Genomic DNA, 20232 nt, shown 5'->3' on the forward strand with positions numbered 1-20232 from the left:
GAAGGCCTTTGTTGAGCTGCTGAACCGTGTGCTGGCCACCAAACCAACAGAGGATCGCAGTATCCCTGGGAAAGTCTTCCACTTGAACCGATGCTGAGAGGTGTGACCGCAGGAACGTGAGGTCAGACCGTCTGCACCCGATGTGCTGTGCAGGTTGGAGGCCAAGCACCAGGACTCAGACCAGTAGAACCCCAGCATGGGCTCACAGCAAGCACGTGAAGGGCAGGAACAGGAAACCCAAGACAATACCTCAGCGGACCACACTTGTCACCCGTGCCCCCATGTGACCTTGGCCGTCGCTGGAGTCAGTCTGTCCCCCACACCATGCCTGGGGCTGAGACCCTTGACGTGCATAGCAGTGCTCACTGGTCCTGAATTTCCGTGATGGTTTTCCCGGTCAATAAACAGTTACAGTAGCTCAGGATTTGCTGTGGTCACCAGAGGCTCTGCTGTCCTGGCAGGTACACAGCTGACCCTTAAGGACGTGGTGGCACATGTCTGTATCCTGGAAAGAGGGAAGCTGAAGCGACAGGGTTGAGTTGGAGGCCAGGCTGGGCACTCTTTACATAAAATTACAGCTAAAATCAGTGTAATCTACACTTAATTTTTTGTGTAATGTAGTAGTTAAAATCAGTGTAACTCCTATCTCCAGTTTCTACTCTCTCTCTAAACACACACACACATTTTTTTGTGTAATGTAGTTTAAATCAGTGTAACTTTCCCCAGTTTCTATTCTTTCTCTCCACACGCACATATTCTTTGTGTAACCGTTTCCCAGTTATCCAGGCTGCGGCTCAGATCTAGCAGTCACCGCAGCTGTAGACCAGTACCAAGCTGAGAGGGCCCGGCAGCTTTGTTTCTCTCATTTTCTGGATCCCTCTGGCTGGCTGTGGACTGCCAGTTAAACAGGGATGTGGTACCCAACAGACAACATCCCTTAGGCCTTGTTAGGATGATACAGTTTAACGTCTCAAGGAAGATCTGTGAACATCTCACTGTGGCCCCCTGGAGGATGCCACAGACTCTACACAAATAGTCACGGGTGTCGCTAATTCTTTCTCTGGTCTGGACAGTGTGAGGGGAAAATAACCACATCTGGAGCTTTGTGACTGGCTTTTATTCTTACAGGCAAGAATTCATGGGCTGACATGGGGCTGCCCTGAGCTGAGCTCAGTGCCGAGGCGACTCTCGCCCTGAGGAGGGCTGTGGCATCCTGAACTTGGAGAGGTCCAGGTTCAGGTCGAGGAAGGTGTAGATGTGGTAGTCATGATGCTGCAGGTTCTTGTAGGTGGTCATGTCCATCGGCTCAGGGGCTGGAGTGGGCTCTGTAGAAGGAAGTGATGGGAGAGCTGTCAAGACACATGCCTGTCTGGGCGCTGTAGAGCAGAGGTCTGTGCTAGTGAGCGCGTTGACCAGAGAAAGAGACCTTGACAATATAGAGAAGTCATCTGAAAACTTATGCTGAAACTTATTTTGTCTTTCCAGTGAAGTGTAATCATGAAGTACACAGAGGCAATGCTGTCAAACCTCTAACCCTGCCACAGATGCCTTCCCCATGATAGCTGCGTCACAGGACGGCCGGGAGACAGGACAGCTCTCTGCTTTGATTTTGGTAATACAATGGCAGATCCTAACATTTATGAGACAGGACAGGACAAGGCCGCCTCGCTCCTTATTTTAGATCGATGAACCTAACATCGATACATGCGTAAAGAGGTACTTTATGCACTTCTAGGCCCTGAACTCTATAAATGTAGAAGGACCTGTGGATGGACTTCCAGGTTATATAAAAATACACAGAACATCACTTTCCCTGGAAAGTGATGATTTCCATGCACAGATATGAGAAAAATCTGACTGTTACAATAACGATAAAAATCAACATGAGAACTAGGAAGGAGATGTAGTTTTGCCAGTTTAACTTTTTAAGGAAAATGGTTATCTTCAGATTCAATAGAGAAAAAAAAAAAAAACCCAACAAAAACAGAAATTTAGCCTTTTATCTTAAGTGGAAAAAAAATAAATCTATACACCTAAACACTTGGTAATCTTAAAAGTGGAAGTGTGGGCCCGAAGCAAAAGGACGTGGCTCTTCTGCAACATGAATACAAGACAGGAGACAAAACAGGGCTAGCGGGGGCCACAGGACAAGGTCTGGGCTCACACTCTTCCCAGCTCTCTAGGAATCAGGTCAGTAGAGCTGTCTCAATTTCTAGTCACATTGCACTGCACAAAAACCAAAAACATACACACATACACACCACCAACTTAAATACGGATTTCTCTATTCCAAATCCAAAAGCGGTCTCTTGTCATTTAAGGAAGGAAGGAAGGAAGGAAGGAAGGAAGGAAGGAAGGAAGGAAGGAAGGAAGGAAGGAAGGAAGGAAGGAAGGAAGGAAAAGAAGCAAAATGATCTTATAGAGCTGGCATCTTGTCTTCTTCACCAAGCTGAAGATCTTCAGTGTGCTGAAGGCGTACCTTGAAAGCAATGGACTACATAGTTAGGCAGCAGCTGATGGGAGCCGGGGGTTACCTGGAAGCAAGGAGCTTCAGGCAAGGAGCACTTTTTAAGCCTCTCCTGCTAGCAAGGAGGGTTGGAAGGTTGGGGGAGGTAAGCCTGTTTCCACAGTGCTGGAAACTGAGCCCAGGACCTTACTCACTGACTAAGCCCCACACTGAGCTACACAGACAGCCCTGTGAGTCGTTGTGGTCTCCCCCCAGAAACAACCTAGAAATCCCCGGCCCTAGGGGCCTTCATCCTAGGTTTGAGGCCCTCCTGTCCAGTTGAGATCGAGTCTGAAAATTGCAATGGCATCAGGAAGGCAGGCCCCAAGGTCTTAGGCAGTCTGGCATACACTAGTACCTGGCATATTAGTGAAAGGGGCAATGGAAAAGGAAGAAAACAAATGCTGTCAGTTTCCTGGAAGAGCAATAGTTAGCACACAGGGGATGCAAGTTAGGCCAGGATGGGCTGGGAATGACACACAGGTGCAGGGACCAGGCCTTGCTAGCCATGCCACATCTTAAGACAGGTTCCAGCAACTGAAGACTTTAACAAAATCAAGGAATTCCAATTTCCCAGGGAGCTGCCCAGAGGATGTCACACACGTGCGAGACCACAAAGCTTCACAGGAGTACTGTCCCCCCTGAAAGGCCCCTCCTTAGAAACTCACTGGAGATTAAACAGCCCTGTGTGCTGTGCTGTAAAAAGTCCACGATGCAAGCCGTGGCTGCCTGCCTGCTAGCACTTGCTTTAGTTCAGCAAGGCACCTATCTAGTTCAGTCCACCCGAGGGTTATCACTGCCAAGTGTGACTGCTGCTCCTGACCTGTGGAAGCTCTGGACGATTGCTGCTCGGCAGGATGAAATGTGTGCGTGGAAACCCTCCAAGGTTAAGTGTGGTGATGCTAACTATCAGTTTCCATAAATTAAGCCATCTAAGAAATAGTTAAATGAGGCCAAGTGGTGCATGCCTGAAGCCAGCACCTTAGTTGCTGGGGCAGGAGGATCAGGAGTGCAAAGCCAGTGTTAGCTACCTAGCAATTTTGAAATCAAGCCTGAGCTACGTTAAGTCTGTTAAAAAAAAAAAAAAAGGATACTGCTTTCTAAACACACAGAAACTCAAGGGGGTTCTTAGAATCTATATACCCTACAGGACAAGGAGAGTCTGAACCAAGGCAAGGTGTACCCTGAGTGTCGCCTGGGACTTCCTGGGGTGGGCCTGCATCAGTGGGTGTGGCTTCGCCAACTTCGGCCTGGAACCTCCCCTCCAGCTGTGGTCCTGCTTTCTCTTCGAAGGTATCTTTCTTCTGAACAGGAACTGTCTTCTTCAGAACTAGTTTCTGATCCTCCAAGCTCTCCTCGGCCTCTGAGCATCCTTCTGGTACCTGCTTCTCCAGGCTTTTTCTGACCAGAGGAGCAGCCTTCCCCGTGGGCTCTGGCACTTCCGGTCCCGGATGTCCGGCTTTGGCCAGTGGGGCGGCAGCTGGCCGCTGTCCTGCACTGGCCTCTTGTGTTCTCGCTGTGGGCACTGGGCCACTAGTGAGCTGTGCAGATCGCCTGGCTTTTGTGTGGTCGGATAAGATTCTTTCAGCTTCGAGTGGCTTTGGGCTTTCCTTCCCTGTCTCCCTTGGTCTCGGTTTCCCCTGCTGGTGTTCTTCCTTCAGGTTTTGCTCCAAAATCTCATTAGACCGTGAACTGGATGCCGTGGGCTTGGACCTGGCTTTTTTGAGGTCTTCTGCAGGCTTGGCGACAGTCCCTTTCTTTTTCAGCTGCAGGGACTTCTCTTGGGAGGTGTCACCTGTGTGTGGCTTTTGCACCTTGCCTTTCTCTTTTGCAGAAACTGTGATCTTAGGGGTTCCGTTTTCGAAGGGACGGGAAGCCTTTGGTTTGGAAGACCCTGCCTTGCCTTGACTTGCCACTCGGTGACCAACGTCTGAGTCACGTTCCTCATCAGAGTCTGAATCTGAGGAGCTGGATGAGGACGAGTCATCTGTCACCTTCTGCACATGCCGCCGAGCCTCTGAATCAGGACCCTGGGCCCAGGGTGGAGGAGACAGAACTTTCTGAGGAAACTCTACCAGAGTCTTTCTTGACAAACGCTTCAGAAGCCCGTCATCTGTGCGCAGCAGGCTGCCACTGGGGTGTGGGCCGGCTACGGCCCCACCTGTGTTCTCCACCGATGGGTAAGAACTGGGTGGAGACGTGCTTTTGGCCAGTGCGGCTGCTGTGTGAGTGGCTAGGGGCTTGCCTCTCTCCTCTGCTCCCACCACATCTGGGAAACGGCATAAAGAGGAACATTTATTATTTAAAGAACAACTCAGAGCTACACACAGTGCATTGCATATCAGCGTGTTCTAATGCGGTCCAGGGAACTGGCCCTGCCAAGAGAGGTCCCAGGAACCCCCACAGGTGCTGGGGCAGCAGCAGCAGTGGGCAGACTTGACTCAGCAGAACCTTCAATGAGGGACGTTCTCACCAACCAGGGCCACAAACGGACTCCATTCCTCACTCACTGCTTCCTAAATAGTAATTTTTTTTAAACGATCTCACTCAAATTTATAAGTTAGACTCCTGCAGATCTTTAGAGTTGACTATACAGGTTTTACAAATGCACAATTTCTCGAAGTGCTAAGATCACTCAAGCATTTGGTGCTTCTCAGTAAAAGTTCACAGTTTGACTTTTCTGAACAAAACAGCAGGTCTAGACAAGAGTCTGTTTGGGGCGTTCCTGTGAGGGGAGCAGGAGGGAGTGGCAACAGCTTTTTAAATGTTGCCCTAAAAAGGAAGAAAAGTCCTCAAAACTCACACAGGCCACATGGGGATTTCTTCAGCCAAGAAAACAAGTTTTACAAAACCAAAAAGTCTAAAATAATTCAATACCATATCACTGGAAACAGATGTTAAACTGCAGAAAAAGCTAGATGAATCCTAACAGAAAAAATCTTACATTTCATAGTCACTTATGAAAGGGCAAAATAAAAATTTAAAAAAAAAATCACTTTACTGCTAATTTCATTTAATCTTCTTGGGTATCTATCTTTCTAACCAGAAAAACACAGGACAAGTTATTCCTATGGTAAATTGCCCTCGGGCCTGAAGTGGGACCAAACATTCTCCATAGGAGTGGACAGACAGGGTCCTTAAGACGGGGCTACATACACACTAAAACTGTGTGCCCCCTCCTCCTCCATAGTAGGATCAGGCCTGCTCACCCACAGTCATCACCCTACACAAGGGGAAACCTGTAACTGGTAGGAGCAAAGACAAGTGAAGTCTCTTGAGCCGGAGAAAGAGTGACAGGCACGGCGAAATGAAATGACCAGAGCCAGTGCGGGGGGTGACGGCTTGACCCAGCCCTGGTTCACACACGGGCTGGGTCTGTCTTGACCCTGCCTGAGGGACTGACGTGGTGACTCAGAGCGCACACAGCTGCAGCCGTTGCTGAGTAGTGCAGCGGGGCAGGGCAGCACATGCTTGCTCCCTGAGCCACAACCGCACAGCTCAGAATTCACAGCAGCCAGATGCGTGGCTCCTAATCCAGCTAGCCGCTCATCTGCAGCACTGGCATTTTCCTGAGCTGGACTACTGCAAATAGGACATGACCTTAGGCTCGGGGTGCGGCTCAGCTGGCACAGTGCCAGCTGGACGTGTAATAGGCCTTGGGCTCCAAACCAGCACTGCATTAAAATGGGTGTGGCGGTACATGACTATGGTCCTAGCACTCTGAGGCAGGAGGATCACACGTTCAAGGTCAGCTACATAGCAAGTTTGAAGCTAGCCTGGGCTACATACAGCGCCATCCAAAAATTAAAATAAACAAACAAAGTTCCCGGAAGGCTATTTTGAATAGGAAAATGATGGATGGACTGACTCTTCCAAAATATGCTGAGAATTTCGGATTTTGTTTTTATGCTTGTGACTGGACCCAGGACCTGAGGCATACTAGGCAAACTACCACTGAGCCCTCTCCTTAGCCCTTGGGAATTTAGAAAGTTGTAATGAGTTATAAAACTACATCACTGGGGCTGAGGTGTTGCTCAGTGATACAGTGTGTGCTGGGCACATGCAGGGTCCCAGGTTTAATAACCACACACACACACACACACACACACACACACACACACACACAGAGAGAGAGAGAGAGAGAGAGAGAGAGAGAGAGAGAGGGGATAAAAACTTACATTATAGGTTATTTACCTATGAAACAGAAAGGACGTTCCAGACAGGCAAACCCGGCCTGACAAGGGGACTTCACCGTGTGGAATGAGAAGGCCTGGGCAGCTTCTCTTCTTCTCGTTGGTTACAGGAAGAAGTGCAAGGAAAGGCTAACAGATTCGAGATCTGGTTTTGCTTTTGATGGAGGGTCACCTTCTGTCCTGCCCAGCCCTGGCCCTGCCCTCATCTCTGGGCTCCAGGACAGAAGCCTGCCATATGGATCCACGGTTGCCACCTGGAACCAGCATCCACAGCAAGTCTGCATCCGGCGGAGCAGGTCACAGGTGACCATGACCTCTGAGGAGCACAATCCGTGTGTGGACGCAGGATGTGGCATCCTCTCATGGCATTCTAGCTAAAGACCGGCTCTCCTCAGCAGACAGTGTAACAGGGCACCTGCTTGCCTACCCCCAACTCCTGTAGGCTCCTCTCAGAGCACAGAGGGGAATGTGCATGGGGCTGCTCGTTCCACAGGGACCACAGCAGCCTGCACACAGCTACGTCTACCAACACAGATGGTGCCAACCATTTCTCCCTGTTGCCGCCCCATCTTCCTCTGAAGACACAGCTCAAGTTTCTGAATCTCTTTTCTCTTTGGCTGAAAATGGAGAACACAGTCTTCAAGCTTTCTGTCAAAGAAGAGAGGGCGGCCGTGTACTAGCAGGGTGGGGAGGGCGGCTCAGCAGTTAAGAGCACCTATTACTCTCGCAGAGAGCCCCGTTCAGCAACCTGTACCCACCTTGGGTGGCTCACTATAGCTGGTAACTCCAGCTCCGGGGTATCCAATGCCCTCTTCTGCTATTTGTGGGCACTGCACTCACATACACAAAGCCACACAATGGCACGCACACACACCACCCTACACACACATGTTAATAAATGTGTGTAAATAATAAAACGAATTAGCAACCTTGAAATATTCCTATGTAGTGTTAATGATTTATAAAACTAACCCAAGAAACAAAGCACACTCACAAATGTACCTTAAACATGTCTGGAGACTAAAATCACTCAGATTTTATAGGTTTAGGATTACATGTGTGTACAGACTTTAAAAAAAAAAAAAAAAAAGAATGCAGGAGAATCTAGATTTTTTTTTTTTTTTTTCCTCCAGAAGTGAGACAGCACAGTGACTAGAATATAGAGAAGGGAACAGGCCGGAATGTCAAGGCCCGAAGCAGACCTCTTTGGTGTGATACCTAGCTCATTGGTAAGAGGTGTGCAGGTAACGTGTGGGAAGTGTTCAGAACAGCGCTCCCTCCACCCTTAGCCTGTGGTTAACATGGCTAACCTCTAGTTTTAGAAATGACACACTTCTTAAGCCTGGACTCGACCCTGGATGGAGAACAACTTACTCTGGCTTTGTACTCTTAAAGAGCTACTCAAAAGCAAGGTGCGATGGTGCACACTTGTCAATCCTAGCACTCCAGAGTTCAAGGCCAACATGTACTACATAGCAAGACCACAGAAAAAAACCAAAACCAACTTGAAGAAAAGCAATGTGAAAATTGCTCAGCTAGTAACTCACAGATCTGTGCAACGGTGGCATGGTGACGGGATTCAGTCAGATAGCAAAGAAAAGCCAGGGACATCTCCAAGAAGGGCCAGTGGGAGCACCTTGGTACTGACGTGTGTCAGCAGCTTTGCATGCTGCTAAGAGATGGGAGCCTCCAGGATAGGGCAGAAAATATTGTCCTCAAGGGTGGGCCCCGACCCTTGGGCTAGGGGCTGAATAGATGCAGGGAGCCCCAGAGGGTCCCAAAGCCTCGCTGGTTCAATGCTTTCAAGTCCCTGGCACTTCTAGGGAAAACTCAGGCCTATCTGAGGCTACTTAGAAGCACTATTTCTTTTTCTCTGTACAGAGAAATTATAACAGACAAGTGTACTATGCACAGAAGACAATTTATTTCTGAAGGTCATCTTCTACCCCAAAGCCCACTGCCATCCACACCCACACCCACAGCACAGATTCATCGCCCCACAGCACCCAGGGAAGTGGCAAACGTACAGGCTCAGGTGGCTGCAGGGCCCATGGGCAGGGGCTTTATGGGAATCCCAGGCCGACTCTCAGGCCAGGTCTCCCTTCCCAAACCTTCCCAGGAAGACACTTCTATTCACACAGACATCTGTTCTTATGTAGAAGGCTCTTGGGTCCTAAAATCCAGTTAGTCTAAAATCATGTATCTAGAGATAGGATTATAGACATAACTTAACAATCTACCAGAGACACAGAGGACACAGTTAGTATTAAAATCTAAGTCACTCTCCAGGAAGCAGTCATAGCATTCCAGACTAGGCAAAACCCTGGATTCAAGCCACAGCATGCACAAACAAACAAAAGACCATGCTACACATGGTACCCAAGTTCACTGACGTTCTTGCTGCAGACCTTTCTTGGGCACACACTGGGATTATATGTTTTGTTGTTGTTTTAAACAGTCCTCATGTTTCATATTTGTATTTTTCAATGCATCCAAAAGGAAAGGAGCATTGTGTTTTAAAAATCAGGCAGGTTTAGGCAGAGCTGAATCATGTCCCTCTGTAATTCATGCTAGGACACCTTTGTTGTGGGGCTTATGGAGATATGTGTGTGTGTGTGTGTGTGTGGTGTGTAGAGCAGGAAAGATTGTGGGCAGGCAGTGCAAACATTTAACACCTACTGATAGCCAGTACTCAGACAGGGAGAAAACAGAAGACTCTCTAGTTTCACATACTCAAGCTGAAGAAATACTATTTTTAGTGAAACTAAGACCGAACTCAATTACCACTCCATGGTCCCGTGTGTTATGATGGAAGCTTTGCTAAGAAGCAGTTCTACATAGTTGTTTGGGGTAGATCAGGGCTCCATGAATTAAGAAACTAAATTCAATGAACCTAGTTCATGATCCATTAAAAAAAACATACATACACAATTGAGCAAGGCATAGGAAACAAAATTATTCTCAGGAGAGAAGCATTTAAGATGCATTGCAGTTCCTGCTTGCCTGGTGTGAGGCATTCAGAGAGGGGGGGAAATGTGACAGAAATCAAAATGATGTCACAAAGAGCTGGAAACCAACCAGGCACCAGCTGAGTGCCAGCACAGCAGAAACGCTGGCTCAGGATGGTGATGAGGTACACTAGGAAAAACTCACTAGAGTCTTGGAGAGACAGGAAAGCCAGAAGCCAGGGAAAGGAAAGTAGGATAGGTCTCATTATTTCACACTGGCACGTGTCCTCTAGAGCCTCAGAAATGCCAGGGCCCTTCTGCTCTCCCTGTTGAGCTGGGCATTTAGAAAGCACCACTGTACATCACTGCTGTGTCCCGATCTTGTATCTGATTATGATCTGGACCCTAGGAAGATGAAGAACCTTAGGGTATGTGGCCGGTCAAACTCATTTCATGCTCCTGACTTTTCATTCTTTGCCCCCTGAGACCATCTCTTAAAAATCTCACCTGTGGCTGCACTTCGCTTCTTGGGATTTGATTGTATTCCCGTTTCATTCGTCCCTGACTCTGTAGAGAGGGCCACAGCAGAAGCCAGTTCTTGGGGCACCCTGGCCTCCAGGAGCACAGCCTGGGGAGAGTCAACAAAGATACCCACCTTGGTAAGGGTCATTATAATGCGAATGCTATACAATAGTATTCATGTGGCACATTTATTACAATGTTCAAGACATACGGGAATTATGACTATTTTGAAAGGTACAAAAAAAAAAAAAGCTTCAAGAAAAACATACCCAAATTTCAGGACAATCACTGTGTGAATGAGAACATCTTCATTTCCCTAATCTTTGAAAAAATTTCCCAAAATAGACACTTGGAAAGTTTTTTTTTTTAAAAAAAAAAAAAAAATAAAGACGTGGGCTAGAGATGGCTCAGGGGTTAAGAGCACTGACTCTTCTTCCAAAGAGTCCTGAGGGGCTGGAAAGATGGCTCAGAGGTTAAGAGTACATCCAAAGGTCCGGAGTTCAACTCCCAGCAACCAAAGAGTCCTGAGTTCAATTCCCAGCAACAACATGGTGGCTCACAACCATCTATAATGAGCTCTGGTGTCCTCTTCTGGCATGCAGGCACACATACAGGCAAAATACTATATAAATAATAAATAAATCTTATAAAAATATAAAAAACAAAGACATTTGAAACCTTCTTTATACAAACCTTTGGGACATCGTGGAGAAGAGCCTGGTCCTGTGTTCTGCAGAACCTTGGGCTCAGGGGGTAGGGGAGAGATGACAGGCGGGTGCTGCTGGCAGAAGAGCTTGCCGCCACTTGTCCAAAAAAGTCCCAGTTAGACAAACCGGACTTGACATGGGGAGGGGGTGCTGGCCTCTTGGACCTCTGCCATCACCTGGCCTGCCAGAATCCTGGACGCAAGGCCCAGCGGGCTCTCAGCCCAGTCCAGATTCCTGGGCCTAGAAGCCACAGCCAGTTTATCCTGTCGCTTATTTTGTTACTCTGTAAAATACTGTTTCTTTTTGCAAAATTATCTCCCTGACTTAGGAAAGCTGCAGAAACGTTATCAACTAGTAAAGAGAATGTAGGCAATGGCTCCAGAAATGTTACAACCTGAGAAGAATCTTACGGTACTTGCGCAGGCAGCCGCTAAGGTACGTGCTAGGTCCTGGGGTGCTTTATGCCGGGCCCCCAAAAGAACGAGAAAACTTCTGCTTATATCGATTATTCTCCGCGTGTGTACAAATTATGTGTACCGATACACGGTGAAAAAAAGGGAGGGGCACTAAATAGTGCCCATCTGACGACGGGGACCCTCTCTGTGAGCAATTCCTGTTTGGGGCAGTTCAATGACAGCTCGTGGCAAGCAAGGGCAGAGCTCTAGGATCCATCCCCGAACAAACCCCAACACTGGTTTTGCAGAGAAAGCCAGGTTAAGTTTTAAGAACAGCCAAGGAGCCTCGGCTTTGCTCCTGCAGAGAAAGCCCTTCTCTCCGGGTCAGGTGAGCACAAACCCTGGGACCCCTCTCACCGCACCGAGCCCACGGGTGCAGCTGAGGTCAGGCTTGCCGAGGGTCAGGCTTGGGGCCTGGTAGGTCTCGCCCGTTCGCCCTTTACCTTCAGCGCCCAGATTCGTCCTCCCCGCAGCAGGAGAGACACCGCCATGGTTCAGAAGCCGAACGCCGAGGTCGCACCTAATTACCTGACTGCGCATGCTCACGGGCCCTCCGAGGCTCCGCCCCGGATCACGTTCGCCAATCGCAGACCAGGGTGGGCCCAAGAGTTTGCGCGCGCAGCCCGAGGCCACGCCCCCGAGAAAGTTCACCAGTCCCAAGTGGGAGCGCGCTGGGTCCGTCCCTGGACGTGGGCTTCTGGAAGTCCCTCCGGTGAAGGCACGCCCACCTTGCCCTGCTCTCACCCTGACCTCTGCAGCCTCCCAAAGTTGCAGTTAGCGTTTCTGGTTCGACCTGAGAGCCTTTTGTGTTTCGTGGGGTTTTTGTGAGTTTGTTGTTTGCTGGAGATGCAGCTCGGTGGTAGTTTGCGTGTCCAGTAGGGGCAAACAAACAAACAAACAAACAAACCAGAAGCTGGGCGTGGTGGTACGCATCCGCCCACCCCGCGGCTGGGCTCTTCAAAGCCAGCCTGTGCTCTATGGATCAACTCTGACGAATATAATCAACAGGTTAACTCACTGAGGAAGGCAGACCTCCCCCGTCCCCCAGACGAGACTTTTTGGAGAACCTTCTTACCAAAGACATAGCTGTAGAGTATGTTATTGGTTATCAATTCCTCCTTCCCACTGTTGATTCCCACCCCTCCCACACGGTGCCCAGTGCACTGTAAGCATTTCATGCACTTGAATGTGCCCTGACCTCCAGTTTACACCAAGAAAAACTCAATGGTGGTGAAAGGGTTTGGGACACTGAAATGAATCACTGGGAAGAAAAAGTTTATTAGAGCTATTGATGCGGTGTACAGGCAGACAGGGAGACAAAAGCATGACGGGACCTCCGAGAAGCGTTCAGGCCCCAGAGACAGGGAATGGCCAGGTCTCTGAAGAGTGGAGTCAGCCCAGGTGGAAGCCTCTTCTTAGTTCTGAGGATGGAAGAGGTTTCTGTGAAACGGGAGGGGAAGGGGCGGGGGAGGGGAGGATGTTACAGATACTGCGGGCTGAGCAGAGGCTACATTCTAACACTGCAGCCTCATGAAATCCCTTGAGACTGACTGGAAGCCGGGCCTCTGAACAACATCAGGAAACTCACTCAGGTGGCAGGATAAAATGGCAGAGTCAAGAGACCCCTGACCTTGGCAGAGCACAGGAAGGCAGAAAGAACAAATGCAGGTCTAGACAACAGGGAGAACCCAAATTCGTTGTCCCTAAAGGAAGAAGACACAAACAGCATGCTAACGGAACTGCCTCTCTTCACCTAACTCTTGTCTCCAGGGCACATTCCTGTTCAATTTCCTGAGGTGTACTTACTTTACAGGTGAGTAAATAATACTGAAGGGAGCAGGTCATACCTGTCCTCTGGGGGACTGGAGTTGGAACTGTATGATCATGGAGCCTCTGCTTCTGACAGCCGACCAGTTAGCCGCTGGAGGAACCGGAGGACTCAGGAACAAACAGAAGGGAAAGACTCTCCGGTGGGTGAGTTGTCTACATTTGTCCACCCCACTCCCCTCCCCAAGGGCACCTGACTTGGAAGCTCATGGTCTCCAGGGTGGTGGTGTGGGACTAGAACCGTAAGAGGTGAGGCCCATGGGTGCAACTCTTAGAAGGGACTAATGCTGCTCATGTGGGAATCTGGTAATGCTCATAAGAAGGGTGATGTTCTGGGAGTGATTACCTTGGTTGATTTGGATTTTGAGACAAGGTCTCCCTATGTAGCCCAGGCCGACCTTGAACTTACTACCCTTCTGACCCTGCCTTTCCTTTCTTCCTGTGTTCGTCCTTCCTTCCTTCCTTCCTTCCTTCCTTCCTTCCTTCCTTCCTTCCTTCCTTCCTTCCTTCCTCTCTCTGTCTCTCTGCCTCTCTCTTTCTTGTTTTTCAAGACAGGGTTTCTCTGTGTAGCTCTGGCTGTTCTGGAACTCATCTGTAGACAAGGCTGGCTTTAAATTCACAGAGATCGCCTGCCTCTGCCTCCCAAGTGCTGGCAGTGCGCCATCACTGCCTGTAGAGGAATTTTGGTTCAAAACATGGCTACTCTGGCAAGAGATCATGTCCAAAGACCTTCTAGGTCTGTGTGATCTGGCTGGAATACAAATATGACTTTAATCCAGGAGGCAAACAAATCTGAGCTCAAGGCCAGCCTGGTATAGAGAAAGTTTAAAGTAAAGAAAAGTTTAGGTGCAGGCATGGTGGCACACACCTTTAATCCCAAACAATGAAGGTAAAGTTAGTTTGTAGAAGGAAGCACCCATTCTTGAAAGTGATGTTTAATTAAGTGGCAGAAAACGTGACAAATCAGAGAAATTTGGCAGAATAGTATACACCCAACTCTCAGGCGAAGAGAAAGGACAGGGAAGCTACTTAAGGGGCAATGCAGAGGGAGAGAGGACAATAATAGAGAGACAGGTTGCAAAAAGAGAACAAACTAGCAGATGAGAAGGAGCCAGAAGATTAGAAAAGATTTCTGGAGTTAGTTTGAGGCTAAGCAGAGCAATTCAGGGGCCGGAGAGAAAAGCCAGGTTTGAATAAGTCAGCCAGGAGAGGAGTTTGAGCCAGAACAACTGAGTTGAACCAGCCAGCCCAGAGCTCAGGAAGAACAAGAAAGGGTGAGCTTATTAAGAAGTAAGTCGCAGAGGCTGAAAACATTCTAGGCCTAGTTTAGATTGTATGGAGGCTAGAAGCTTCTAGGACTAGATAGCAGACAGAGGCAGTAAGCCTTCAAGACAATTGAAACTGGCAAATAAAAGTTCTTTTACAGCTGGCCATGATGGCACACACCTTTAATCCCAGCACACAGAGAGGCAGAGGCAGGCAGATCGCTGTGATTTGAGGCCAGCCTGGTCTACAAAGTCGGTCGAGCACAGCCAAGGTTACACAGAGAAACCCTGTCTCTTTCCACCCACCCACCCCCCAAAAAGTTTCTTTTACAACTGCCCAGCTGACTCTGCCTTTCTTGTGTCCCAGTTATAAGTCATGATGTCAGGACTGAGAGAGTTTTTGTAAAGGAACAAGCCTGGCTCTTCCCTGCCATCTTGTCTCCTGTTTCATCAGGTGGTCTCTCCTTTCCTGATAATGCTATCACTATGATGTGACAGCACCGTGCTGTCTGGATTTTAACCTTGACACTAAGCTAAATAAACATATATATATATATATATATATATATATATATATATATATATATATAGACTTACTTATTTTATATATTTGAGTACTCTATCTGCATGTATGCCTGCATGACCAGAAAAAAATGGCACCAGATCTCATTATAGATGGTTGTTAGCTATCATGTGGTTGCTGGGAATTGAACTTAGGACCTCTGGTGTGTGTGTTTGTGTGTGTGTGTGTGTGTGTGTGTGTGTGTGTACATGGTCTGGAGCTTGCCACATATGCCAGTCTGGTTGGCTAGCAAACCCCACAGATCTACCTGTGTGGATCTTCTGAGGATTTAGAAATGTGGGCCATCCTGCCTGACTTTTTAAAGTGGGTGCTTGGGGAGAAAATACAGATTGTCATTCTAGCAAAGCAAGCCTTTTCCTTTTACTGACTGATCTGTCTCCCCAGCCTATCATCCTCATCCTCATCCTCATTATTATTGTTTTTTTGAGACCAAGTTTGTCCGTGTAGCCCTGGCTGTCCTGGAGCTCCCTCTGTAGACCAGCCTACGTTCCATGGCACAATGCCCTCTGCATCTAGGAAGCAGCAACTAGCAGTTTTAGACCAGGGGTGTTGTGGTGGTGATGGCAGTGGTAGTGGTGGTGATGGTGGCGGCAGTGGTGGTGGTCGGTCATTTCTTTGTAGGCCACACAGAATTCTGTGTGAGCTACTAGAACTCCGTCTCCTAAAGGTTAATTAAATTTCATTTAAAGACAACTGGAGTATTGTTTGGGTCCATAGCTTGACACTTAACTCCCATTTTCTGTTGCTGTAACTCACTACCATCAACTGACTAATTTATAAAGAATAAAGGTTCATTCAGTTTAAGGTTCTGGGAGGCTGGGAGTCTAAGGTGGACTGGATCCGTTGAGGGCTGTCTTGAAGTAGAGGACTCTGCAGAGATTTAAGGCAGTGCAGAGCATCACATGACTGAGACGGGCCCATCCAACCTGGCTTCCTAACAGACGGACCCTTACTGGCTTCCTAATAGACTCTTAAGATAGTTCTTAGGCCTGTTAATTCATGAATGCTTTTGTCTCCTGTGATGTATATACCATATCATCTGGCCTTATTGCTTAATACCTCAAAGCAGAGACTGAATTCATCTAGATTTATAATTATATATAAAGTTAGATAATATTATATTTATATTAATTAGTATATAATTAAATATTAATATAATATATTAATATAACACATTAATATAACATATATAATTTTATATATAATTATACATATAATTTTGCAGGGAACATGGCTCAGTGGGTAAGGGCATGTGCTGTGTAGTTGTGAGGACTTGAGCTTGAACCTCTAGTATTCCTGTAAAATAAGCAAGAACAATATAAAACAATAAATAAGACTTATTTAGTGTCTAGAGAGATGACTCAGTGGTTTAGAGCCCTGGCTGTTTTCCAGAGGTCCTGAGTTCAATTCTCAGCAACCACATGGCAGCTCATAATCTGATAGCCTTTTCTGGTGTGCAGACAAAGCACTCCTATACATAAAATAAATAAATATTTTAAAATTATTTAATTTATTATTATTGTATGTGTGAGAGAGGGGTGGGGGGCTTTTCTGTGTACCCTGGCTGTCTTGTAACTTGCTCTGTAGACCAGGCTGGCCTGGAACTCACAGAGATCTGCCTGATCTGCCTCCTAAATTCTGGGACTAGAGGTGTGCTATGCCACTGCCACGCTTATTTATTTTTGAGACAGTCTCCCTGTGCAGCTCTGGCTGTCCTGGAACTCACTATGTAGGTCAGGCTGGATTTGAACTCACAGCGGCCTGCCTGCCTCTGACTTTGAAGTGCTTAGATTACCATTACCTGTGGCTATGATTTATTCCTTTTTATTTTATATGTCTGGGTGTGTTGCCTGAATGCAGGACTGTGCACCATGTGTATGCAGGACCTGTCAACTGATCTGGAACTGGAGTTGTAGATGGCTGTCAGCCTCCACCTGGGCGCTCTGTAAAAGCAGCTAACCCCTGCACCAGTGTTCTAACCCTCGAGACTGAATTTCAGTGGAGACAGAGCATGCCGTGATGGAAGTGCTGAAGAGATCCAGCACAACAGGAAGCTACCATTTCCTTTGGGGTGGAGGTTAGGTGGCACCATAAAGACAGTCGTGGGTAACAAACCACCATGGGCTTGTCCAACAGTGGCAGGAGCTTCTGAGGAGAACACATTGTTGGTGGGTTAGTGTCTCGGCCTGGGCATTCTGGCTAAACCCAGGCGGCACACAGCTGTTCCAAATACCCAGAAGCAACCTGTAGTGGCCTTTCCCTCTGTGAGGCAGACGACCACATGCCAGGATAACTGGCAGTGTCTGCTAGCAAATGCCATGAGAAACATGAGAATTCATTAGCGAGGAACATGATGAGAATTCATTAGGGAATTCGGAAAAACTGCTGGGTGCAAGAGCAATTTACAAAAAACATAAACTGCGTCTGCAGACAGCAGAAACAGATATCAGATACAATTTCAAACGATCTCCTCAGCAAAACCCCATATATTGTGCTAAGATTATTTTACATATTTTGTCTATTCCTTTAAAGGATAATGTGAGATAATACTGTGAGATAAGGGAAGCTATTATAAGTAGAGAAAAGGTTCTTTGCACACTGTAAACATGCTAATTTTCTTCCAAACAGTCTAATTCATTCAATTATTTGCTAATCAGTAACCCTGCAGGGTCCTGAGGGAATTGGACAATTTAATTATGGGAAAGTGGGGGAAAACAGTTAGCAAAGAGGGAGGAGGGGAGAGGATTGGTGGGAGGAAAGGGGGGTAGGGAGACGCAGAGGCAAAGTATAAATTAAATTCTAAAACTGAACCCGCTGCCAGAGAGGTTATTTCTGGGGAACATTTGCTCGGGAGATTCATAATTTGACAGCAGTACATAACAGGATCCGGGGAAGGAGCCACAGAGACATGGAAACTTAATGCTATGGTTTAGGCTTTTTTGTTGTGTTGTTTTGGTTTTTTGTTGTTGTTTCTTCTGAGACAGGGTTTTTCCTGTGTGGCCCTGACTGTCCTCTGGACCAGGCTGGCCTTGAACTCAGAGATGTCCTGCCTCTGCCTCCTGAATGTTGGGATTAAAGGTGTGTCCTACCACTGCATGGCTGGTTTAGATCTTTTTTTAAAAAAAATATGTTATTTTTATTTTTAAATTACGTATGTGTGAGTGTGAATTCAGTGCTTATGGAGGCCAGAAGAGGGTATCAGGTGCCCTGTGAGATGAGTTAGTGGAAGCTGTAAGCTGTGAGCTGCAGGTTTTCTGGAAGAGCAGAAGACTGCCGTGTACTCCTGACTGGCCAGGAATTGGATATGTAGACCTGAAAGATCCCCGGCTGGGTATCTTTCGTCTGAGAGACCCCCTCCCAAGGAACAACGAGGCCATTCGGATGTAAACAGCAAGAGGCTTTTATTTTGATATACGGGTACGCGGGGCAGCAGAGTCATTCGGAGGACCTGCTGCGCCCCCTGGGTGGAAAGCTGGGGTTTTTATAGGGTTTTAGAGCAGAAGCGCTGGTACAGAAGCGAGAGGCGTGGTTACAGGGGGCTGATTTGTACGTTTACATGAGACCACGGTTTGCGTCAAAGTTTGGCAGAGACACCAAGATTCCAGGAACTGGGTGGTCAAAATGGTCATGATGACTCCTTGATGTGGCCCGCCACCTGTTGTTTTTCTTAGGACCCTTATCTTAACTGGAACAGTCTCACAGATATCCATGAGGGTGATTAACACAAACTGTTTTTAGTTCGACTGGGGCAGCCTGACCGCAGATATCCCAAGTGGGTGACACAGCTGGGGGTTTCTTAGTAATTTTTTTAGTTTTTCATCTAGCCTTCAGAGTTTTACAAAACAGTGGTGTCTCACAAAATGGCGTTAGCTATGTTTAACTTAGGGTGAGGCTGGGGTCTTTCAGACCAGGCTGGCCTTGAACTGACAAAGAGAGATCTGTTTGCTTCTGCCTCCCAAGTACTTGAATCAAAGGCATGTGCCACCATTCTGAACTCTTTTATTTATTTATTTATTTATTTATTTATTTATTTATTTGTTTGTTTGTTTGTTTGTTTTAGATAGCCCTGGCTGTCCTAGACCTCACCTTGTAGGACCAGGCTGGCCTTGAACGCAGAGATCCACTCTTCCTGGCTCTTTTATTCTTAATTTTTTTAATTGACAGATTCATAGATGCATCTGATTTGTTCTGATAAAGTCCACCCTCGGTTCCTTTCCTCTTTTTACCACAACTATTTCTTGCCAAGTGTGTGTTTAACTCGCTGAGTCCCCTTGGCACTGCCAGTGTGTGCGTGGGTATGGAACCATCTACTACGTCATGGATCATATGGCTTCTCAAGGGCCATACACTTAAATAAAGCTGACTGTCCCTCTCCCAGTAGCCATCAGCTACCAATGACTTCTCAGCTATGTTTAAATGAGAGCCCATCTTTTTTTTTTTTTTTCTTTTAGGGGAGTTAACACTGAACAGACTTCCAGGAAGCTTACTGAGGCACCACAAACTGGTCCAAGGTAAAATGGGTAGTTTTACAGGAAGTTCCAGATTTCCTAAGGGAAGGAAGTAAGGGGAGCAAATCTCTGAAAGAGCACTTTCTTCAAAGTAGCCACAAGGGCTGGAGCGATGGCTCAGAGGTAAAGAGCACTGGCTGTTCTTCCAGAGGACCCGGGTTCAATTCCTATGCGCCTAATGGCAGTTCTCAACTGTCTGTAACTTCAGTTCCAGGGCATCCAACACCCTCACAAACACCAATGCACATACATTTTTTAAAAAAGACTTTAAAAAGTTAGGGTTGGAGAGATGGTTCAGTGGTTAAGAGCACCGTCTACTCTATTCTAGAGGTCCTGAGTTCAACTCCCAGCAACCACATTGCAACTCACAACTATCTATAATGGGATCTGATGCTCTCTTCTGGCATGCAGGTGTACATGCAGATAGAGCACTCATACACTAATTATATAAATAAAACTTAAAAACAAACAGAAAACCCTCTTCAAAGTAGCCAAGGAATGTCTGGAAAAGAGGAGATAACTAAGATGACAGATCTCTGGCTCAGTCAAGGCTATGCATACTGAGAACTCTTCCCAGTGGGAGTAAGCTGTTTATAAATGGATGTTTGTGCTGTTCCACAATGTCAGCACTGCACATGGGGGGGGGGGTGAGAGTGGGGCGTGGGAGGGCCTTGATGGCAGGCAGGTTCTGTGGTATCTTAGCATTAGGTTACTACTT

At 47.3% G+C, this 20232-nt stretch overlaps 1 protein-coding gene across 1 annotated transcript; it reads right to left on the bottom strand.

Annotated features, from left to right (window-relative positions):
* Positions 1-1102: 1102 nt before the first annotated feature.
* Positions 1103-11878, bottom strand: Ndufv3 (NADH:ubiquinone oxidoreductase subunit V3). The gene is made up of 4 exons (XM_055607148.1): positions 11775-11878; positions 10155-10275; positions 3690-4775; positions 1103-1325 (listed from the first exon to the last, which is right to left on the bottom strand). The coding sequence occupies exons 1-4, from the start codon at positions 11820-11822 to the stop codon at positions 1171-1173; spliced, it is 1410 nt and encodes a 469-aa protein (XP_055463123.1). The 5' UTR covers positions 11823-11878; the 3' UTR covers positions 1103-1170.
* Between the last annotated feature and the right edge of the window lie 8354 nt (positions 11879-20232).

Source organism: Psammomys obesus, unplaced genomic scaffold (genome assembly GCF_907164565.1).
Source record: "Psammomys obesus unplaced genomic scaffold, mPsaObe1.curated_primary_1811, whole genome shotgun sequence".
NCBI classification, from domain to species: domain Eukaryota; kingdom Metazoa; phylum Chordata; class Mammalia; order Rodentia; family Muridae; genus Psammomys; species Psammomys obesus.

What these genes read in the sequence shown, in the direction of transcription:
- Ndufv3 (XM_055607148.1), bottom strand. Translation starts at nt 11,822, where the DNA reads ATGGCGGTGTCTCTCCTGCTGCGGGGAGGACGAATCTGGGCGCTGAAG. An exon ending in GAAGCGAAGTGCAGCCACAG is followed by an intron (nt 4,776 to 10,154) that starts GTGAGATTTTTA and finishes GCCGTTTCCCAG; the next exon opens with ATGTGGTGGGAGCAGAGGAG. An exon ending in AGTCCCAGGCGACACTCAGG is followed by an intron (nt 1,326 to 3,689) that starts GTACACCTTGCC and finishes TTCCTTCTACAG; the next exon opens with AGCCCACTCCAGCCCCTGAG.